The following is a 24504-nucleotide window of genomic DNA, read 5'->3' on the forward strand; positions in this document are numbered from 1 at the left end:
GTTTGAGCCCCGCATTGGGCTCTGTGCTGACAGCTCAGAGCCTGGAGCCTGGTTCGGATTTTGTGTCTGTCTGTCTCTCTGCCCCTCCCCCGCTCATGCACTGTCTCTCTCCTTCAAAAATAAACATTAAAAAATGGTGGTGTGTGATTTCAAGCCATCATTTTTAGAGGCGGCATAAGCTAGTGATTAAGCATAGTGAGAGCATGGACTTTCATTGTGCTCCTTAATTCTCACACTTCAAGTTCCCCATCTTTCATTTCTTTCTTTCTTTCTTTCTTTCTTTCTTTCTTTCTTTCTTTCTTTCTTTCTTTCTTTCTTTCTTTCTTTCTTTCTTTCTTTCTTTCTTTCTTTCTTTCTTTCTTTCTTTCTCTCTTTCATTTTAGGGAGAGAGAGCCTGAGCAGGGGAGAGGAGCAGAGGGAGAGAGAAAGAATCCGAGCTGTCAGTGTGGAGCCTGACACAGGGCTTGATCCTGCGTCCCTGGGATCATGATCTGAGCTGAAATGAAGAGTCAGATGCTCAATTGACTGAGCCACCCAGGTGCTCCTCAATTTCCCTATCTTTCAAAAGGACTGATAAGAATAACACCTACTTCATGAGATAGTTAGGTGAGTTAACATGTGTCCCTCACTTTGGACAGCATCAGATGCACAGTAAGTACCATAGCAGTACTTGGAGAAAGCATTCCAAAGAGGAAGGATACCCGGTGTGTTTGAGGAATGGCAAGGAGATTAGTGGGATTTAAGCATAGTGAACAAAGCAGAGAGTGATAGATGAAGTCAGAGAGATAGCAAGGGCCCTGTGGGTCATTTCTTCAGTGAAATGAGAATCTGTAATGAACCACTCTGATGGCTGACCTGGGAAGAGACTGTACAAGGGGATGGGGGTGGAATAAGGACACCTGTTGGGAGGCTACAGTCACTGGGAGGCACGAGATAATGGGGACAGTAGTGGAAGCGGTGAGAGGTGGTCTGATTCTAGATACGTTTGGAAAATAGAGCCTGTAGGACTGGCTGATGGTTTGGATGTGGGGTATGAGATAAAGAGCCCAAGAGAAAAAGGATAGTTTCCATGAATGGAGACAGAGAGGCTGTGGGGGGAAGATAAATTGGGAAGATCAACATTTCAGTTAGGAACATGTTATGTGTGAGATATGTTAGATGTCTAAGGGGACATGGGTGTAAAATATACTGTTCTTCCAAGTGAACGCCGATCCTGGCTGATTAAATCAATGCTAGCCTTCCTCTAACATTATGCAATTATATGTGGCCACTGAGTCAAATTTTTTGATGTGGATCATCACAGGGGCAACATGGATGACACCGTGGGAAGACCTTAACCTTGATGGCAGGTTAAAGGTTTAAATCCTGCTTCTGCCTCTTATCAGCACTTTCTTCTTAGGTCTATCCTATTAAACTCAATGCACCTTCCATAATGTTCTTCTTACATCAGGTGTGGATGCGAATACTTTTCTTACAGGCTCGTTGCAGTTTTCAAGCACAGGTAAGGTATGCAATGTGCCTACTTATGGTGTGCTGATAGGGAAATAATTGCCTATCATTTCTTCAAGGTAGATATCCAGATCTTTCCTCTTTCTAGTCTGTTCTGCCTCGTGAATAACTGCCAGCATTTGACAAGAATAGGAGAGATAACTGATAACCAATTTTCGTAAGAAACCCTGAACTAAAATTCCTGAAACTGGTTCATTTGAGAGGACTCTCCCAGCAATATCAGTGTAGATTTGGGGAACCTGACCCACCTTTGTGCGCATTCTGAACACTCCAAGCTTTATGGAAGTGGAAAAAGAAGAATGGGGTTTTATAATGCCTAATCCTAAAGTCTGAGACCAACTCCTAAAATGGACAATAACAGTATCTCCCAGATACTATTCAGAGCAATTTGTGTTTGATTTTCTCAACTCTCTTTATAACTCGGTGAAAATGGATTTCCAGAGTCTCTCAGTAGGAGATAAAAAGCTTTGTTTATCTCCCATATGCAAAGATTTAGACACATTCATACTCAATGGCTTTCAGTTTTTTGTTTTTTGTTTTTTTCCCACCTCCTTCCCACCCACTTGGACAAATACTAGGAGAAAGGGCTGTGAACTGTGTCCTTGGATGGTGTGGAGAGACCAGAACTAGCAATTTTTTGTTTACCTGAGAGCCAGGAACCACTAGGTCCTTGGCCTGCTTAATGATCTGCCTCTCTTGATTAGGTCAGAAGCAGAGCACAGTGATGAGGAAATTACCTTCAGCTTGACCTTTAAGGCCTTGCTGGCGTATTTTGTGTGGGCTTTTCTATTGACATTTCTGACTGCCCCTTTTGCAAACTGAAAAAAAATAACTGGGGGTCAAGAGGAAGAAAGAGTACAGGAGTAGAAGTCAGCCAATGTGAGTAAGATGATGTGAAAAATACTGTGTAAACTAAGAAGTGCTATAGGGATGTTGGTTATTGCGAAGGACATTATCTATAATTAAGTATTTAACAATGACCAAGGAGGAGAGAAGTTCTCTCTTATCCTTCTTGCTTGTCTGCAGGGGCTTTTCAGGCAATGTTGTATATCTGGACTGTAATTGATGCACTCAGTTCACTCACAAATAAAAATCCCCATGAAAAGAATGACTATTTCTTTTAGACTTCCCCCCAAACTTGTAAGCTTTAAGTTCATAGTACATTCTGTGAACTCAGCAGGGGATCTAGTGGCTGAAATCTTTAACTTAATTGATTCGTAAGACAAATAACAGGATTAAAATGAATAGTAGTATAATAACAAGTACACCTATAATTTGAGCTAGGCACTGGGCAAAGTGTTTTACATTTCATCTTATATAAAGCTCAAACAAATCCATAAAATAGAAAAAGGCATGAGAAAATGGATGAAAAAACTGAGGTTTAGGAAAGTTAAGTACATTTCCCAAGGTCAAACAACTCATAAGTAACAGAGTAGGATTAAGACAAATTTATCGAACCCCAAAGCCTTCTATATTCCTATAATTTTACCCTCTCCTTTACGTCTACAACTTCATAAGTCTGCAAATAGGCCTGTAATTGCAAAATGTAACAGATTCAAATCTTTAGCAAAAATTTTATAATATAAAATTTTAATATTTTTCTATGAATTATGACTTTATGTTTGCTTTTCACTATTTCTATTTCTCTTGTATTATCTATTATACATTTCTCTTTAAAACTATAGGGGAGCATGGGTGGCTCAATCGGTTAAGCATCAGACTTCGGCTCAAGCATGATCTTGAGGTTGGTAGGTTCTAGTCTCACAGAGGGCTCTGTGCTAACAGCTCAGAGCCTGGAGCCTGCTTTGAATTCTGTGTCTCCCTCTCTCTGCCCCTCCCCTGCTCATGCTCTGTCTCTTTCTCAAAAATAAACATTAAAAAAAATTAAAAAAAAAACTGTGTATAGACACACACATCTGTTTGTGATTATGTGTCTGAGCTGTGAGGAATATATGGGTCCCCCCCCCGCCTTAGGGTCTCTTTTATTCACATTCTCTATTGAATTCCTCTCTTTCCTACCAATTGGTTTCTCTCTTGAATGGCCAAAATATGAGAGCTAAAGTATATTCTTACTTATTTGTTCATCTAAAGGATTTTTTGCTTTCTCTTCTTTGTTTTTAAATGGCTTTTAAGTAACACTAAATTGACTTTCTTTTACATTTTATGGTCTTACAGGTCTCAGCCTGCGTTTATGGTCTGTTACTCGTGTTTATCAGATGACTTCCTTTTGATTATAGTCTTTGCTGGGCAGGGAAAGTGCCTTTCCCGTCTTTGTAAGTTCCACAATCTAACACAGAGCTTCTAATAAAAGCGTCTAAACAAAATAAAATGATTAAGAAACTTAAAACCCAGTGCCTGCCAGTGTTTTCACAGCAGTTGATAGGCAAGAAGAGATGTCGGTGAGAATTACAGACCATCTTCCGTAAACAAACTTGATTCTGTCTCCAACCTTGGGGGCAAACTGAGGGTAGGCCCACCAGTCACAGCTGGGTGTGAGGATGGGAGGTGAGGGGGGCACTGAGCTGAAACCACTTTTACCTCCAAGAGTTCGGATCCAGGAGCCGGTCCAACCTATCCTTCAGGAAGCCGTTAGTAACGGGACGAAGGACAGAAACGCCAATCGATTCTCTAGGCTCGGCTCTATCCTCCCTCGCCTGGATCCCGCTTCATCTCGGGGACCTTCTGGTAGGGGAATCTGAAGCGGAGCTGGCCAACCGAAAATTGCGCGTGGCACCCGCCACCCGGCTTCTCGGCCGCGCGGACCCAGGAGCAACTCTCCCACCGCAGCCCCCTCCTCCCCATCCTCAGGTTCCCGCGGCCCGTCGCGTCCCAGTCGGCTGGGCAGAGCTTCCCCGACACTGCGCCTCCCGGCTCTCTGTGCCTGGTTCCCGCACCTGCCCCTGAGCAGAGGTTTTCCCCCATTCGGCCCCATCTGGGCGCCCTTGCCCCTCGGTGACTCCCTCGGCGACTCACCTGGGCACGCGACCGACGAAGCCCACCCTTCTCTCTCCCGGTGACCCAGCTTCAGTTTCCTAATCTGGAGAGTAGGGACAACAGTCTCCACATTTACTCGGAAAATAAGAGGGCGACCAAAAAAAACACAAGAGATTCCATGATAACATTTATTACTAATCCTCATTCGGGTTGTTGGCACAGGCACTGCAGCTGCGACGGTCTTGGGGTGGGGGGAAGGCGCGCGTTCCCAGCGGATTGGGAAGGCGGTGGCTTCGAGCGCCCGCCCCGGCTCCACCCTCCCTGCCCCGGGCGCGGCCCGCCCACCCGCACCCTCCTCCGCCCGCTAGCCTGCCGCCGCTCGAGCTCCGCGGCCATCCGGAGACCCGCGGCGCGCGGCGACATGGCGGGCGGCCACCGCCTCCTGCTGGAGAACGCGCAGCAAGTGGTGATGGTGTGCGCCCGCGGCGAGCGCTTCCTGGCGCGGGACGCGCTGCACAGCCTGGCCGTGCTGGAGGGCGCCAGCCTGGTGGTGGGCACGTAAGTGGCCGCGCGCTGGGGGGACCGGCTTGGCCCCCTTTCCCTAACTTGTGCGCTCTGGAGGCAACCGGGGAAAAAAAAGCTTTCCGGCATCCAGAGAGCCATTGCAGGCCTGTCTTTTAGGCACCTGTTGCTACCTACCTTGTGTGACAGCTTCCGGTTGCCGTTTGGTGAAAAAACGCTCTCAAGCTGAACCCCACACCCTCCCTGCCCCCTATCTCCAGATCTTTGGAATCTGCATCTCTGCGGTGGAGTTCTGGGACTTTAAGTTTTTAGAAAACACTCTCCAGCCCAACCCCCTTTGTACACTAAAGCTTGAGCACCACGGAAGACGTTCAGATAGTGATGGTTTGGGGTGATAGGAAGTTAAGATTCAGCTACCAAAAAAAAGAGGACATTTTCAGTTTTCACTAAGCTTCTGTGCTTCCTGCAATGACGTGAGTAAAAGAACAGCCAGAGTTTGGGAGGGTGAGCCTGCAGTGGGAATGGAGTTTGGATGCCTGTTTGAATTGGAGAGCGCCACGGCATCGCGATTGCGCAAGATGGGCTCGGCCCTTATCTGAGGCTGCTTAGGGTTGTGTAAGAGTCCAGCTTTTAGGGACTGTGTGTTTTATTTTTAATTAACAAAGTGATAAAAAAAAAAAAAACATTCCCAGTGTTATTGCTAAAAATTAGTTAAAAGCATAACAGAACCGCACAGAGGTAGGAATCCAGACCTAATCGATGGCCGTACTCTATAGAATCCAGAGGCCCTAGTATCTTGCTCTCCTGTGCACAACCCTCTTTCTTCCTCACTTCATCATCCAAGATGGCTGCTACGCCTCTCCTTATGGTGTCCACCTTCCAGACAGTAGGAAATAGGATGAGAAAAAAAATCGTTTTGGTTACAATTTAGTCACATGGGCCACACCCGGCTGATGAGAAACCCATAAATGTAGTCTTCATTCTAGGTGGTAATGTGTTCGGCTAAAATTTAGGAATCTAGCACTGTGAGGGAAAGGGAACACTGATCTTAGCAAACAACTGGCAATCTCTACACATGATTTGGCTTTTTGCCTTGCATGTGGCTAGAGTCTTTTTTTTTTTTTTTCAAAGACACAGATGCAAGTAGGAAATACAACAAATGTTGACTGATACCAAAAGACATGGGCAACATATTTTAAATCATTAGTCAGCTTTTCCACAGTATTTCCCCAAACTTTAGTAATTATTTCTTGATTTTTATTCAGGGATGGGTTTATAAAAGCCATTGGTCGGGCTGATGCTATCCAAACACTGTTTTCTGAAGAAACGTTTGAAGAAAGAATTGACTGTTCTGGGAAATGCATCTTGCCAGGTATTAACCTCTTTTTCAGTAAAGCCCTGCATCCGGTTTTAGTAACATAAAGAAGAGTAGCAGCTTGTTTTAAATAGGGTCTCAAAATAATACTAAAATATAATAGCTACTGTGCATTGAATTTCTACTATTGAATGTCTAAGCTGCTTTACAAACATGTTTTCATCTTGAATCCTTATGACTGCCCTGTAAAGTATCATTATCTATATGTTACACATTAGAAAGCTCCAGTTTAGGGATGAAATATCTTACCCAAGATTGCTGTACAGGTAAAGGGCAAGCTGGGAATCAAACTTATTCATTCACTTCACTTCTTCCCACTCACATGCTAGAGAGAAACCAGCTGTGGTGTGTTTAGGTTCAAAGGCTGTTGGAAGAACTTTACTAGTCTATTTCATATGGGAGGCAGATAGGGCAAACTGCTGTTTCTAATACCAGAATATACTCTAAATTTACAGAGAGTGTGAAACAACACATCTCTAGGCAGAAAAGTGTGTGTGTGGGGCGGGGGGGGGGGATCCTTAGAGATTTCACTGAAGTTTATTTAAATCTTTAATGATTGACAACAAAATCAGTTTGTTAACCATCATCTCCTACATAATGTTCTATAGCTTCATGAAATCATCTGAAGCAAGTTTCACAAATTTTGAGTTCTATACAAAACATAGAGGCTAAAATTTACATTTTAAAAATGTATACTATGTATACCTGATAGAACTTCTGCCTTCTGGCTCTTGGGGGTCAGGAACTAAAGTCAGAGTGAAACCTTATGAAAACAAGCAGAAAATAGTAGAAAGCAATCTGAATAGAGATTCTTGATTTTAGTCCAATCAGAACTATTTATTAATGAGACTTTTAATCCACAAGGTATTTAAAATATTCTGGAAAGACACACTTTACTGAGTTAGACCTGGATAAGCAAACAATCCAAATGATTGCTTTATAGTTTCTCTTCAGTTAAGCTACATTTCTTTTTTTTTTTATTAAAAAAAATTTTTTTATGTTTATTCATTTTTGAAAGACAGAGACAGACAGAGCACAAGCAGGGTTGGGGCGGAGAGCGAGGGGGACACAGAATCTGAAGCAGGCTCCAGGCTCTGAGCTGTCAGCACAGAGCCTGAGGTGGGGCTCGAACCACAGACTGTGAGATCATGACCTGAGCTGAAGTCGGACACTCAACCGACTGAGCCACCCAGGCGCCCCTACATTTCTTTTTTTGAAGAAAGATTCATATTTCTGATTTCATATTTTTCCTTCTCAAAGTTGGGAGGGATTGTATTCTGTTTTCACACCCACGTTATTCCTTGGTGATACAGTCCTTGGTTTTGCTGAACTAATAGCTATGACATCCTGTTTTAAAACAGGCTGCTTAGTGAGCATGGGCTTAGTGGGCAGAAGAAGCTGTGTTTCTTTATTGGATATACTCATCATGCTGAGTCACCCTCCTCCATTAGAGGCTTCTAGACCGGCCATGCAGAGAGGCTTCCTTCCTCTTGGTGGAGGAAACCATACAAATTCTTCTTCCTCCATCATCCTCCAAGATGGCTGACCATCACCTGCTTTCCCAAGAGTGGTTCGAGATAGTCTGCCTACTATCTAACGGCTTTCTATTTCTCAGATTTAAAAATGATTTGATTTATTGGTTACAGGTTTGGTGGATGCACACACACATCCAGTCTGGGCTGGTGAAAGAGTTCACGAGTTTGCAATGAAGGTAACTGCAATAAATGATGGCAAATCAAAATAAGGCACAATACAGACACATCTTTTTCTAAAGAGAGGATAGGCTATCAAGCTTTGCAACAACATATGTCTACATTTCTTTTTAATGGATATTTTTTACTGACCTGGACTATGGAAAATAAATTACAACAAAACTGACTTATAACTGTCCAAATCTTTATACTATGCATAGGGCCAGCAATCTTTAGGTGTGATAGTTTTCAAAAAATTTTAGCTGTAGAATCCTTATGTATGTATGTATGTATGTATGTATGTGTGTGTGTGTGTGTTTTGTTTGTTTGTTTTAGACTCCTTCTTTTAAAACAGAGCTGGGCTGCCTTTTTCTACTAGTTTCTCCTCTCTTTCCCTTCCCCCATTTCACCTCTCCACCCCTACTAGCCTTTGGAGGGGCTCCAGGAAACAGTTTGAAATTCACCATTCATTGGTTCCAACTTGGAAAAATATATTGCTAATCATAAAAAATAAAATAAGTCTTGTATTTTTTTTCCCTGAAAAATGAGACTTATTAAGAAATATAAGGTGTAGTCTGTGTCACAACTCATTAATTAGCCATGGTCAGCCCTCAAATCCCTGGTTGGAGCCATTTTCACATTGTTTCTTTCTAATAGATTTTATTTTTTAGAGAAGTTTTAGGTTCATGGCAAAATTGAGTGGGAGGTACAAAGATTTCCCATATACATCCTGACCCCATACATGCACAGCCTGCCCCATTATCAACATCCCCCACCAGAGTGGTACCTTTGTTACAATTGATGAGCCTATACTGATGCATCATTATTATGCAGAGTCCATAGTTACTAGTGTTCTCTCATGGTGCTGCATGTTCTATGAGTTTGGACAAATGTGTAATGACACGTAACCACCCTTATAGTATCAGAGTGGTTTCACTGCCCTAAAGTTTCTCTGTGCTCTGCCTATTCATCCCTTTCCCTGCCAACCCCTGAGAGCCAATAGTCACTGATCTTTTTACTGTTTCCTTAGTGTTGCCTTTTCCAGAATATCATATAGTTGGAATCATACAGTATGTAGCCTTTTCAGACTGGCATCTTTCACTTAACAGTATGCATTTAAGGTTCTTCCATCTCTTTTCTTCACATTGGTTTTTAAGTGTACATCCTAACAGCTAAGAAATTTCTTCAGATATTGTGTACCTTCTTCAACACATAAGAGCTGTTTTTGTTTTGTTTCAGTTTTGCTTTTGAGAGAGAGAGAGAGAGAGAGACAGAACCAGCAGGGAAGGAGCAGAGAGAGAGGGGGACAGAGGATCCAAAGCAGGCTCTGTGCTGACAGCAGTGAGCCTGATGCAGGGATTGAACTCACAAACCGTGAGATCATGACCTGAGCCGAAGTTGGACGCCTAACCGACTGAGCCACCCAGGCGCCCCACACACTAGAGCTGTTTTTAAGACTTCTCTATTAAATCACAGAATTTCAGAGCCAAAAAAACAATCCTAGAGATTTGCAGTCCAAACATCTCATTACATAGATGGGGAACGTGAGGCCCAGAAAAGGGATGGCGGTTGAGTGAGTTCACCAGCTCGCCATGGCAGAACCCAGACGAAAAACTCTGACAGGGGGATCCCAGGTTGGCATACTTTGTTTGCACCACACTTCTTGCTGCCTAGAGTAACTGGAGCCCCGTGGGATCCCAGGAAAAGCTTCTCTGCTTGAGTCACAGAGGTCAGGCCCCAAACTCTAGTGGCCAGATACTGAGAGGTGGAAACCCCCCTGGGTCTCTTTAGTAGATGTTTGGAATAGCTGCAGTGGGGTTCCCAAATTGTTTAAGCTTTGTTTTCTCATCCATAGGTGCTACGGATAGACAGAGTCTTAGCTGGCACACATTGGGGCCAACTGGGTTCTTAAAATACTGAAATACTCGTGGGCTGGTTGGTAAATTGTTGCTGCTGCCTGAGATTGGAAGTGCTCCCCACCACATCTCCCATTTCTGCCACCCCAGTCCTTCCTGAGGTACCCATGTTCCTTCGGCCCCTCCATCACCCTGGCAGAGTAGGGGCTTCCACGGCTATGTGTCCCAGCATCCTTTCCCATCTGCTGGTGTCCCTGACATATCAGTTGTTAAATCATTTTGAATATGACCCCTGGAGGTAGGCTCTGTGGACCTGCCTGCAACCTCGTGCCTGTGCCCGGCCTAAGGGTGAGCCCTGTGTTCAGTTGGCAGGAGCCACCTACATGGAAATTCACCAGGCTGGAGGAGGCATCAACTTCACTGTGGAGCACACGCGCCAAGCCTCGGAGGAGGAGTTATTCTGCTCCTTTCAGCAGCGGTTGCAGTGCATGATGAGGGCGGGGACCACACTGGTGGAGTGCAAGAGCGGATACGGCCTCAACCTGGAGACGGAGCTCAAGATGCTGCGTGTGATTGAGCGCGCTCGGCGCCAGGGGCCCATCAGCATCTCGGCCACTTACTGCGGGGCTCACTCAGTGCCAAAGTAACCTCAACCTGGGGCACCCAGCTTTGATTTGGGGCATTGACAACAGAGAAGGAAGGGGGCAGGTGGTGCCTAAGTGGGGATACATTCTCCTGGGAGTGGAGGTGAATCCACGCTTTAGTTCTTGCAGAAGAGTCCGGTAGAAGCCATTAGAGAGGTGTTCTGATTCTAATAGACATCTCATGCTGGTGGTTTTAGGAAGGTGATCCCCACCGGACCTATCAGTTTGCTAGTCCCTTAATGATGAAGGAGGAAGAGATGTTCAAAACTCTTTCGGTTAACAAAAAGCAATGCCCCCCCCCATATAGATCCTTTAAAATGACAGATGCTACTTTAAATAGTTGCCCGTGACAGCATAATCACACATTAGAGATTCAGAGAAACACTCTGTAGGAGATAGATCACATCTGTAAGGCAAGAAGACTCAGAATGGTTTTTAATTTTGTTCATCTGTTTACTTGTTTAGCACCAAACATGTTTGTTTTCTTGTTGTAAATGTTTTTCTAGCTTTCCCTTTATCCAAAAAGTTTCTCCTATATGGCTTTACTGTAGAGAATTATGTCCCTTTCTGCCTTTGTACTTTATCTGTCCTGAAATTTCTAGACCCAAAAGCCCGCAGTTCTAGAACTAAAAGGTCCAAAGAAATCCAGAACTTAACAATTAACAGGGCAAAGTCTTAGTGCAGTTTTGAGTTTTGATAATGTAGATACATAAGTGCCACAAGCTTACCGAAATTCTTTGAAAGTTTAATAATTTATATATTTTTACATTTATTCACTTTTGTGTATTTGAAAAATAAGTTTAATGTGAATTTTTGGTTTATCATTTTTAATCAGAGAAATTTAAAAATTAACATTAAATTTATTATTTAAAATTCATAGAGCTAATTAAGTTGAAACATAAATACTTAATATTTCCAATGATGTTTTTGTATGTGTTTAGCATTTCTACTTCTGAGATTATTATTAAAGCTTAAAACTGCACTAAAACTTTTGGAACATCTGTCTACAGAAAATGGATTTTTTATTTTTCCCCAAATGGAACCTAAGGTGGATGAAAGGCAGTGTAACATGGTAGAGAAGTCTCAGGCTTTGGAGCCATACAAGACCTGGGTTTGAATCCAGCTTGGCTACTTTCCCACTGGGTGATTTTGAGGGCATCACTTAACTCTTTTGAACATTGGTAAAGCAGTGAGAGAACACACTCTCTATATGATTGTCTTGAGAATTGGAAACAGTATATGTAAGTGCCTGTCTCCTCATGGTCCACCTCTGTCTTCCTACCAAAATGGTTTTTGTGGAACAAGAGACCTTTATGTTCCAAATATAGGGCTAAAGTGTAAAAACTTTTTAAATGTTTTTTTATTCACTTTTGAGAGACAGAGAGTGATCAGGGGAGGGGCAGAGAGAGAGGGAGACACAGAATCTGAATCAGGCTCCAGGCTCTGAGCTGTCAGCACAGAGCCCAATAAGGGGCTCGAACCCACAGACTGTGAGATGATGACCTGAGCCAAAGTCGGACGCTTAACCAACTAAGCCACCCAGGTGCCCCATATAGTGCTAAAGTTTTACAGAATGTTCTCCATCTGCTAATGAGTCTCTGAGGGCTACATCTTGATCCCCAAAGATACATACAGCCTGAGCCTCAGAGTATGCCAAATGACGGCTAAATAGCATGTCCAAAGTTGTGTAGCCAGCAAATAGTAGAGCTCTGTGTCCGTCTGACTTCAGAAGCCCAGCCCTGTCTAATACATAACTATTTCAGAATCTTAGAATTTCAGGGCCTCTCATGATCCTCTTTCCTCGTGGTTCCAAATGGTGAGATAGGAAGCCTTAGGCTGATGCTTCTAGAAATAGTGTGGAAGAAGAAAATGGCAGAGTGATTGCTAGGGCCCAGGTAGGGGGCCCTGCAGTTGGTTGTCAGGGAAGCATCCAGGATGCTCTCTAAGTGTCTTTGAAAAGAGTGTTTAGTTTCTCAGGCAGGGAGCCTTGCTGGCATTCTCAAAGGCAACATGGCTGAACCAGAATGGATGAGCCATTTGAGTCTCTGTGTCCAGGGTCTGTGTGTACAGAAATCTTGTCAATATCCCTATTATGGCCCAATTGTTAAGACTCCTGAGTTATTGCTTTAATTATTTCTCTATCTATCTTAGGGTCATTTGCCTACAGTTTGTCAGGTTCTTCAAGTGCCAGAAAAGCCTTTCTTCAATTAAAAAAATTGTTTTTCCCATGTAACCTCATTTTCTTCCCTCAGAGGAAAGACTGCTACAGAAGCTGCTGATGAAATCATCAATAACCACCTCCCAAAGCTGAAGGAGCTTGGCAGCCATGGGGAAATACATGTGGACAATATAGATGTGTTCTGTGAGAAAGGCGTCTTTGATCTCAATTCCACCAGAAGGATTCTTCAAAGTGGAAAAGATCTAGGATTACAGATTAACTTTCATGGGGATGAACTCCATCCTATGAAGGCTGCTGAGGTGTGGTTGACCTTTGGCTTTTCCTTTGTCAAGACTCGTGCAGTGGAAAACTTCCTTAGTTTGTTCAGAGTTAGGAATAGCCTTTCGAAAAGATAGAGAATGGGAGAACTCGTTTGAACAATGCGAGGGCTGGTCTGGTTGAGACTTGGAATCACTGACCTCTATTAGAAATTTACTTTTTTTGCCGGCCATTTACTTTTATTATCACCTGCTGGTGGTATTAATAGGAAGAGAAGTACCTTTGTGATCTTGTTTATCAAATTCAGAACATAGCTTGGTTGGAACACAAAGCTACACTGGCAGAGTCTACTAAGTTCACATGTGGCTTCCAGGGGTTTTCTGTGGCAGCCTCCAGGTGAATGTTGGTGGAGTGCCCCATTAGTAGTCACCGGATGATTTTCTGATCTGCATGTCTTGCTCAGATTCATTTATTCATGCTTTTAACAAATATTTGAGTGTGTGTCAGGCACTGTCCTAGGCATTGAGAATTCAGCAGTGAATAAAACAGACAAAATTCCCTCAGTTGTGAATCTAGATGTCACTCCTCTAAACCCTGGAGCAAAATAAATAACTGCCGTTGGGGCAAAAACACAGATGTGGATACTCCACATGTGTCTCAACGACAGCACATGTAATGTGATCTCTTAATATCACTTCCAAATCTTGTCCCGTGTTTCCTGCCCAGTGGATGACCCCATTTACCTATGTATTGCCTTAGCCAAAAACTTGGACATCACTTGGCCTCCTCCCCACCTTACCTGTCACATTTCAACCAATCTGCAAAACCTCCCAGTGTATTTCCTGAATATCTCTCGGTTTACTTCTCTTAACCCTACTGCCTAGTTCAAACCACCATCAGCTCTCAGCTCCTGCAACAGCTTTTCTCCTTGCATCCACACTTCCTGCACTTCAATTCATTCCTTTAATCCATTCCCTACAGTGCATCGTATTTTCCTCTCTGTTGCTGAAAACCCCTGCAAGGCTCACCAGTGCTGGCAGGATGAATCCCAAACTCAGCACATGTAGACTTACCAGATCCAGCTCTCGCTCACCTCCCATCTTCCTCTTTCTCTGCCCTGTTTACCATGAGCCAACCACAGTAAATAGTTTTAGTATACCTAATACCCCATGCCTCTGGATATGCTTTCTCTAATCTGAGTGTCCTTTGTCTGGCTCACTCTAACTCCCTTCCATGTTTCATCTTAGCTACCACTTCTCTGGGACCCTTCCCAGAGCTCCCCAAGAATGGGTTATAGTCCCTCCCTATGCTTGTCCCACTGTGTTCAAATTGCCTCTGTGATCCCTACTGGACCGTAAACACGCTGAGGACTGTACCCACACCTTCACAGCCCTATCCCTGGGGGTTAGCACAATACCTGGCATACAGATGGCCTTTAGAGAGTAAATATTTGTTGAATGTTGAATGAATGTGAACTAGGTGGTCAACAAGATACTCTTGGTCATAGAGAGTGACTGGCCAGTTAAATCAATAGAGGTCAGTATCCAGGATGAACAAATCAAGTTTGGAAAAGTGAAGGTGATTCCAAGGTTGGAAAGAAACTCCCCCTGGGGAGCAAAGTCTGTCTATGGAACATTGGACTCTCCAGAAGCCCAATCCAAAAGGCTATTAGACCTGAGTTCCTACTAATGTGGGGCCAGCTCTTTCCTGCCCTGGTGTGGGCATCGCTGCCTCCCTGGGCCATGGTGTAATGTCAAAAATTAGTCTACTTTCCTTGCCTTGGAGTGCTTACCATATCACCTTTCAGACTGGGGCAGTGTGTATGTGTGTGTGTGTGTGGGGGGGGTATGTCAACCCGAGAAGAAACCCACTTAAATGCCATGTTCTCATTATTACTATAAGATTACCTCCTCTTGGTATTCCTCTGACAATCAAGCCCAGACTTTTCACCTGGAGAGACATCAAGCTCAAGTAGATATTCTCGAATTATACATACAATTCCATTTTTAAAGTTTGTTTTCTTAATTGATCTCTTTTCACTGAGTGCAATGCAAGCCATATACCTTTCTTTATGGTGTTTTTATGATGCTAGAAGAATCAGATTTTATTACCAATGTCACTCAATGTTCTATTCTGATCCATAAGATTCATGAAGTTTTCTTTTTTTAGCAAATGCCTGAAGAATATCAGTAAGCCCTTATATTTAAGAATAGTTTTTAAAGTAGCACACTAGCTCATTTTCAAGTGAATGTCCTTGACAGAGCCTTTACCCATTTGGGGGCTTCTGTTTTCAAGAGGCAGTTGCCAAGAAATTTTCATAATAGAGTGCTGTTTATTTTTGCAGGGAAAGCAATGTTCTGGCACTTTGTTGATTATTGTTGTTGGTGGTGAAACCTTTCTCTCTCTGCCCATTCTGGTTAGCTGGGAGCTGAGCTGGGAGCTCAGGCGATCAGTCACCTGGAAGAAGTGAGCGATGAAGGCATCGCTGCCATGGCAACGGCCAGGAGCTCCGCTGTCCTCCTGCCCACCACCGCCTACATGCTGAGGTGAGCTGCCCGTGCAAGCTGTGAGGATGCAGACCGAGATGCCTAAATAGTATTTCATTGTCCTTCCAAATTCCTGAAAAATGCAGATCAGGAAAACTGAGCCCATGGGAGATGCCAATTCTGGAGTCATGTACAGAGATGCATTATTCTGAGGAAAGAGCTTGGGCCCAAATGGCGTTTAAGTGGTGGGATTATTGGGAAGAGTGGAGCTTTCTCATTCTTTTTTTCCCTCCTTTTTGGGATTTTCCAATTAAAAATCATGCATCACTTCTATCATTAGAAAACAATGTAATGGACTTTCTACTTAAAAAAACATGCATAAGATGTTAGAGATATTTAGCAATATTCAGAATCTGAAGGAGCTGTTTTCTAAGAGGATGCAAGTAGGTACCACAATCTTCACAAATCCCGGAGGTGGGAGGAAAGAGGAGATGTCTAAGTATATTTTGTGAAATCTTCCCAGGAATTTTGCTGTTTGCCCTCTATGGATTGAATGCACCTAGTCCATAGTTCATCTTCATAACTGCCGTTTCGGACATTGGACCATGTCTGGAGGCAGTTTGGGTTGTCATGACTAGGGGGCGCTGCTGGCATCTAGTGAGTAGAGGCCAGGGATGCACCTAAACATCCCCACAGTACACAGAGCAGCCTCCCACCACAGAGAGTTGTCCTGCCCAAGAATTACGCAGCCACAATATGAACTGTGCCGGGATTGGGACACTCGGCCTTAGCGATTGAAAAGCCAGGCTTTGAGTAACCTTTATAAGAGAGAAGAAAGGAATATTGCAGTGCTTTTCTCAAATACAGTATGATCTATACACATATGTATAATATTATACATTTCTCTTATTATTACTATTCTCTTAATGTAAAGAGTAGACATAATGTAGATTACGACCAGGAAATATCAATCAGTAACCGTCCTTGGTATCTTGGCATTTACAGCAAGTCTCAGCAATCATCAACTGAAGTCATCAATCAATACTTAATCTGGTTAATTTTCCATCAACCAAGGAACACTTTTAACTCACTTTGAATCTCTTAAGATGGAGCGAAACTCTGACACTTGAAGTATGAAGGGCAGCTCAGCAATAAAAGTCAGAACTTTGTCCCGCTGCCAGAGGGGGCTGCCATCTGTGGTCACCGCAAGATGGGTTGGTCACGCAGTTTGGACAACAGGAAGAATCACAGACAAGGCCACACTTTTCTCTCTGGCTTCTCTGTTCTGGAATTTTTCTGATCTCTCCAACAGGAGCAATTTGCAGGGCTCCCTGTCATGCCCTGAATTCTCCCTCCTTTTTTTTCCTCTCTATATGCTTATTTATTTTGAGAGAGAGAGAGAGAGAGAGAGAGAGAGCACACGTGGGGGAGGAGGGTGGAGAGAGAGGGGGATGCCATAATTCTCTTTTTTTCTCTCCAAATGTTTATTTTTGAGAGAGAGGGAGGGGGTGGGGAGAGAATGTGCACAAGCGGGATAGGGGCAGAGAGACATGGGGACAGAGGATCTGAAGTGGGCTCTGTGCTGACAGCAGAGAGCTTGATGTGAGGCTTGAACTCATAAGCCATGAGATCACGAACTGAACCGAGGTCAGACGCTCAACCAACTGAGCCACCCCGGTGCCCCTGCCCTGAATTCTCTTGACTCTCATTTCCAGAGTAACAGTTGCCTTACGCTACTCAAGGACTTGCAGTAATCATTATTTTATGCATCTTTGTGTGTACTGTTTAAATTTATTCTGGATACATTCACCTTAGTTTTTCTGGCACTCCCATGAGACTTCTACAGCCTCACTTTTTCTTTTTCTTTTTTTCTTTTTTTACCTCCTGAAGTATTTCTGGAAGGGGAGGGGAGGCCATCAGAATGAACCGTGGGGAAATTTTAAGCTCTACCTTTCCTCACCCTTATCTCTGCTTCACCCACCTCCTCTCATATATTATCCTAGTTGAGGAACATTATCTCAGGTCATCCTGCAAATTGTCAGTCATAGACTGTGAATGTTTCAAGGACCTCAGTCTTGGCCTGTAAAACCTGTAGACTCTCAGCACAACCGATTTTATCTGTCTTCCTCCCCCCGACACTGTGAGCCTGAGTAAACACTAGCGTAGAGTCTGATAGCTCAAGACTGCATCCCCAGGATGACCCGTGCCCCTTATAGTGCCTGCCTGAGAAAGCCCAACCTGACAGGGGAATTAAGTGTTTGTTCCAACAAAACCAGGTGACAGGCAGCTGGACCCCTGGACTTCCTCTTAGAGCAGTAACTTTACAAAGCTTGCAATTGTAAATTCTTTCTCTGCTCCTTTTTTTTTTTTAATTAAAAAAATTTTTTTAAATCTTTATTTATTTTTGAGAGAGAGAGAGAGAGACAGACAGAGAGAGAAAGAGACAGAGCAGCAGGGAGGAACAGAGAGAGAGGGAGACACAGAATCCAAAGTAGGCTCCAGGCTCCGAGCTGTCAGTACAGAGCCTGATGCGGGGCTCAAACTCACCAACCGTGAGATCGTGACTTGAGCCGAAGTCGGACGCTCATCTGACTGAGCCATGCAGGTGCCCCTTTCTCTGCTCCTTTGAGATATAAATCTTCCACCACCCAAGCAGGATTGTCTCCTCAAGGACCTTAGAGCCCTCTCTTCAAAAGGCAAACATTCAAGAAGACAACTCTGTCCCTAGTTCCCAGCCTGGTTGGTACACTGCACCAGCTTACGCCCCTGCCTCTTTTTGAAAGGTAGTGAAGTTTGTTTCTCCTCCAGAGAACAAACCAGTGCCAGTGAACAAATGCAGATCATACTGGCCCATCTCTCATGCTTTTAGAAAATTTTCACTTCCCTGGCTCTACTCAACTCCCTCTGCCCCTTTTTCCTCCTGATCTCCTCGTTCTTTCTTAAAACACGCAGTTAGCACTGCACAGATCAAAACAGTCCAGTCCACATGGGACTCTTTTCCCTTCTGCAATCGTTATTACTGAATACAGTTTGTCTTCAGCATTTTAACTAGTGTTTGGCTCTGTTTATCTCTGACATAACTTTTGAGTCATGTCTTAAAGAATAAATAATATTGTGCCAAGGAGGTCAGGGAGACATGTACCCTAGGAAGAAGCACAAATATTTTACATATTAGATTCTTGGGCCTTCAGGATTTTAAAGGGCCACAAAAAATGTTCGAGACCCTTCTCCCCACCCCCTGCCCAAGGAGGGAGAGAAATATGAATAAAAAATTGCAAAATTGAAGTTAATAGAAATAACATTTTTTAAAACTTCATTGTTTATATTTGGGAGTCAAAAAAAAGTTTGTTACATTTGAAAAAATTTAAGTTGTATTTTTCTTCCTTAGCAGGAATCTCTGGATGTATATAAAGATTGCCAAAATAGGGGCACCTGGTGGCTCAGTTTAAGTGCCGCCTCTTGATCTCAGCTCAGGTCACGATCTCAGGGGTTCGTGAATTCGATCCCCATATAGCGGCTCTGTGCTAACAGCGTGGAGGCTGGTTGGGATTCTCTCTCTTTGCCCCTCCCCTGCTTGCATGCATGTGTGCTCCCTCTCTCTCTCTCCCTCTCTCTCTCTCTCTAAGTGAATAAATAAACATTAAAAAAATTGCCAAAATGAACACTCCCAAATTAAAGAAGTTAATCATAGCCAAGTCATTTCAAAAGCAGAATGATAAAAGTCAGAAGTCCTAGGCTTTCACATCACCATTAATCACTTAATCTTGAGTTTCTGTTTCTTCTTCCAGAACACAAAGGGGTTGGATATCTTAAGTCTGCTTCCATTCTGAACATCTAGTCTGCAGAAGCTCCACTTCCAGAGACTGACATCTTTTTTTTTTTTTCTTTTTCCCCTTGTCTTAGACTGAAGCAACCTCGGGCTAGGAAGATGTTAGATGAAGGGGTAATCGTTGCTCTGGGCAGTGATTTCAACCCTAACGCATATTGCCTTTCAATGGTAATTATTTTTAATGTGCCTTTCTGAGCAGAGAATCAGTCTTCCACCAAGTGTATAAATAATTTAAAACTAGTTCACTAACTGCTAAAATGTTCCAAAGATCTAAAAAATATTTTCCTGTGAAACAAGAAAAAAAGTGTAGACGACAGAATAATTGGATATTTCTGCCCCACATGAATGCCTCCAGGCGTAGAGAGGGGAGAGAAAGTTCTACCTGCATAATTTTTTGATTCTGCCTTGGGCGTTGTGGTTTGGCAATAGCTTATTCCTGTCTTGGAGGTTAGCACAAGCTCAAAGAAGTTTTAGTGAGTGAGTGTGGAGGGGAGCTTAGTGGTCTTGAAAAGTTGTGAATAAATACTCCATACGTGGCGGAGGTGGGGGTGGGAAATATGTATTAATAAAGGGATCTTCTCCAAAGCATAAGAATCTTTACATGTGAATTATAACTTTTCTCATACTAGTTTAGCCAGTTCCTCCTATGTATTTAATTTCCATTATTGGTTGTGCTGCGTTGAGAAATGTCCAAGTAGAAGTTGCCATTTTGTTACTTTCCTCTAACACTGTTCTTTCTTGCCTTAGCCAATGGTCATGCATCTGGCCTGTGTGAACATGAGAATGTCCATGCCTGAGGCCTTGGCGGCTGCCACTATCAATGCTGCTTATGCACTGGGAAAATCTCACACACATGGATCTCTGGAAGTTGGTAAGCAGGGAGATCTCATTATCATCAATTCGTCCAGGTGAGTGCTCTCCCAACTGAACTAGTTTCTTTTATGCCCGTTGTAATATATAGACTGGGATTAAATGCCTTTTCTGCTAATTATTAGCATCAGGCTCTGTGTAGGCTCGGATGCCCCCCAATCTCCTTTATCATCATCCCTTTCTAACCAGAAAGTCTGCCTACAGATCCTAAACCGCACAGAGGAGACCAGATTGTCTAGTGTTTTCATCTGTCTTACATCTTTCATAGATCTTCAGGTTTTTGTTCTGTTGACCTGGACTTGGGACTTGTGCCCCCCAGCACAAGTTTTTCTGCTGGAGTTCTGACCGATGCTTGTGCTGGGCACGCATGTCCCAACTCTGGCTCGTCACCCTGCTTCTGATTCATTACCTCTCTGGCGTCTTCTCGCTCCTACCAGATCCCCAAAGGCTTAAGTTTTCCTGCCCCTGGTTACTCACCCACAGCCTGCTGCTAATTGGGCCCCCAGTGTGACAACTTAGTCTTACTTTTCTGTCTTAAAGTTGTTAATTCTATGGCTCCTTGACCCTAGCCAGCCTATTGCAGTCCTTGGACTTCGTGTTCGACAGAAGAACGAGGCTCTGTAATTCTACTCCTCACTGTCTCTATTGAAAATGATACTGATGTTACTTTTTGTACATCACTTAATAGGATCAAATATGTTAAGATCAAATACTTAAATAACATCATTAAACCGTATTTAAGTCGTAGACCAGTTATCATGTAATCTATTTTTTTAAAAGCCCAAATATCAATGACAAAGTATGAAGAAATTTTGAGAGAATGTATTTTTAAATTAGCATTTATTGACAAAGGGATAATTTTGGCTTGTATACATTAAAGTATGTTTGATTTCTTTCTAGATGGGAGCATTTGATTTACCAGTTTGGAGGCCATCACGAATTAATTGAATATGTTATAGCTAAAGGAAAAGTCATCTACAAAAAATGAAAGATCTGAAAGGAAAGAGAAGACTCTTCGACTGTATAAGTCAATGCAGTTGTAGTAAAAGTTAAAATACCATAGTAATTTACCAGGGTGATGTCAGATATATTTCAGTGCTTTGTTAATCCACTTGAAAAAAACAAGAGATAAATTTATTTTCTTTTAACATGTGTACCTGGACATACAAATAGGTAAATCAATTGGATCATAATCTTATAACATTAAATCATCTCACAGAGATTTGTTACAAATATTTTGAAGATTAATATGATGGAGTATCACCAAAATGCCTTTGTGGGGAAAGCAGATTGGCAATTAGGTAGACATGGCTTGGAAATCCCATTTTATTTCTGCTTTTCAAGTTTCAGTTTTTAAACTACATTTAGTGAAAATTAGGGGATGGTGAGAAATCCAAGTGATGTGCCCCAAACTAAGCACGTGTAGCCTTCTATAATAGGCTAGTCCTGGGGCGCCTGGGTGGCTCAGTAGGTTGAGCGTCCGACTTCGGCTCAGGTCATGATCTCGCGGTCCGTGAGTTCGAGCCCTGCGTCGGGCTCTGTGCTGACCGCTCAGAGCCTGGAGCCTGTTTCAGATTCTGTGTCTCCCTCTCTCTCTGACCCTCCTCCATTCATGCTCTGTCTCTCTCTGTCTCAAAAATAAATAAACGTTAAAAAAAATTAAAAAAAAATAGGCTAGTCCTTTCCCCACATAGTTTGTCTTTACAGATGTTCTTTGAATGAATTAGTGTCTCCTATGGGAGGGTGTCCCTATATGTCTAATTTCTTCTCAATTCTAACAATAGAGCTGCACAACAGATTTCAAGGCTTGTCATTTTATACATGGGTACAGGGGCCTTCCTTGAAAGGATGCATTTTGACCAAATCTATTAATGTGATTTTTAAAAGTCATTTTTAAGTTTTTGATTGTTCACATTACAAATGTGTAACAAAATTTTTGTAGCTCTCAATAAATTTTGTAGTCACTATTATTGTTGTTTCCAGCCCTGGAAGTAGATCAGTGGTATTATCTATTGCAGCTATTTGGGAGATGAACAAATTACATAATTACACATAAAGAAATAGTGGATGACTATATAAATCGGTGTTTCTAAAGCCCTATGAGTTTACTTGAAATATTTTAATTTTTTAATTTATTTTAATTTATTTTTTTTTTATTTTAGAGAGAGTGCACCAGTGTGCATGAGCCAGAGTGGGGCGGGGGGGGGGGGGGCGGGCGGAGGAGGAGAGAGAGAATCTCAAGCAGGCTGAGATTCAAGCACCCCTCGAGCACGGGCTCAGTGTGGAGTCTGACACAGGCTCCATCCCACAACCCTGAGATCATGGCTTGAGTTGAAATCAAGAGTCAAATGCTCAACCAACTGAGCCACCCAGGTGCCCCAACTTGAAATCTTTTTAAATGTTTGATCATCCTTATAATCACAACTGCATTATTAAACTTTGTCCTATTTATGAATAAATGATTTGAGAAGTAAATGTTAACCAAATTATCACCCATTTCAGGTTAATAAAGCCTGAATCAATGAGGCTTTACTGTATTCCATATATATTGAACCAAAATACCCCTTGTTGGGAGGTTATGGGTAACATTGCACATTACTGTCACTACCTGATAGCATAGGGTCTTTGGAGCATTGTCCTTCATATGCTTGGTGAAGGAGTTTGAGGAGGTGTGGGAGATGGATGGTTGCTGTGGGTGATGCCTCCCCAATGACCAAGCACCTGCTCAGCAGTCGGAGTTTGGGATGCAGGCGATAGATATAAAGGCCAAAACTAAAGACTAGGTGTGTTTAGCACAGAAGTATATCTTTACGCCTATGGAATAAGAAGAAGTGCACCCTATTTTCCCTCTAGGAGGCATTCACTTTAAACAAATAGCATTAATGTCTTTTTAAAATGAAAGAGAAGAGGATACCCACCCAGAACCGCCTTAGTCCTCCCAGGCCAGTGTCCTGTAAGCCCTAGCAACTTGGGATCCTGCTAGAAATGAGAACTTTGGCTTCCCTCCAGACCTACTGAATCAGGATCTGTGTCTTAACCAGCCCCCAGGTTATTTGTACGGTAATTAAGTTCTGAAAAGTACTGCAGTCTAGACCCCTAGCGACACTGGCTTTCACACTGTGCCTCAAAACACAGTTTGCTTTTGCTGTTCCAGGCCTTGCATCACTGTTCCCTCTGCCTGGACTGCTTTCCCTCACTTCTCTATGTGGTAAATCTAGTCCCTCCACACCCCCACCATGCACCCATCCTCCATGATAGATTTAATAGCATTGTGGTTTTAACTGTCTTTCCCCTTAGAATGTTAAGTTAACAGAGGGCAGGGACCTCATCGTGCCCCAGGATCTAGTATGGAGACTGGTTCATAGCAGGTGATCAAGAAATGAATTAATGAACGGCTACACAAACATACTGATAGTCACAGTGAAAGTGACTTATTAAAACATACTAAGTAGACCACCCCAGGAAGGCAGTGATAAGGAAAATGTTCTGTGAATTGGAAAGAACATATGAATTCCTTAAGTTAATGCCAAAGAATGATGCTCATGGAGGAGTAAATTGTAAAAGTAAACCCAAAGAAACAGTTCCATGGTTGGGTGGGGAGCTGGGCTGCCATGTTTACCTTTGGGGGTTGGAAGGATGTTGATGAGAAAGAAAGGCTCCAAGACGGAACATTATGAAGTGTTCAGAAGATAGGTGATGAGCTCTCATAGAGCAGAGGACTCGTGGGGAGCTAGGGCTGGCTCAGATTTCACAGGGCTTTGAATGTCACCTTCACTAGGAGGAACCTCATTCTTAAAGTCAGGAAAAGCCCCTGAGAATCTTTGAACAAGTTAGGACCAGGACAAGAATATTATAGAAAAAATTAATCTGGTTTTAGTGTACATAGTAGGCACTCAAACATTTGTTGTATGCGTGGACTCTGGCAAGACACCTTGTACAAGTCCTTTTGGTGGATAGAGTAGGAGGTATCGGGGCTAGAAGTGGAAAGCTCTTGCAGTGGCACAGTAAGATGTCAAGATGCCTGCTCTGTGCTCCACGCTGGGCTAGACCAATGTTTCTTTTCTCGGCCTTTTAAAACTATCAGGCCACCCCCCAAAATTGGATTTCTCCCTAAGGAGTAAGATTTCGTCAGATAGGGCTGAGCTTGGAAGACCATAAACCCTCATAATATATAAGTTCTTTTGCATCTCAAGAACCAATTTTTGCCTCATCGTGCACAATTTCACCCCCACTGAATTGAGGGTGCACACACCAAATGCCGTGGGAGACAGGAGACAACATGGTATGCTGGAGGGAACACACATCTGGGACTTAACATCTGGGCTTTGATTTCTTCTTGAACTCTTCATCT

At 43.0% G+C, this 24504-nt stretch overlaps 2 protein-coding genes across 2 annotated transcripts in view; one reads left to right on the top strand and one right to left on the bottom strand.

Moving 5' to 3' along the window:
• CCDC38 (coiled-coil domain containing 38) overlaps window positions 1-4208 on the bottom strand; it is a 56402-nt gene extending 52194 nt beyond the window's left edge. Inside the window, exon 1 of the mRNA XM_015070487.3 lies at window positions 4048-4208. The gene's annotated coding sequence lies outside the window, so the exon portion shown is untranslated. The remainder of the gene's footprint in view (window positions 1-4047) is intronic.
• A 563-nt stretch (window positions 4209-4771) lies between these two features.
• On the top strand, window positions 4772-22680 carry AMDHD1 (amidohydrolase domain containing 1). Its single transcript, XM_027071051.2, has 9 exons — window positions 4772-5001; window positions 6231-6337; window positions 7987-8051; window positions 10253-10530; window positions 12784-13009; window positions 15390-15514; window positions 19358-19451; window positions 20031-20191; window positions 21054-22680. Exons 1-9 carry the CDS (start codon window positions 4865-4867, stop codon window positions 21139-21141), a joined length of 1281 nt encoding a protein of 426 aa, XP_026926852.1. The 5' UTR covers window positions 4772-4864; the 3' UTR covers window positions 21142-22680.
• Window positions 22681-24504: the final 1824 nt, after the last annotated feature.

This window comes from Acinonyx jubatus, chromosome B4 (assembly GCF_027475565.1).
Source record: "Acinonyx jubatus isolate Ajub_Pintada_27869175 chromosome B4, VMU_Ajub_asm_v1.0, whole genome shotgun sequence".
Taxonomy (NCBI): Eukaryota; Metazoa; Chordata; class Mammalia; order Carnivora; family Felidae; genus Acinonyx; species Acinonyx jubatus.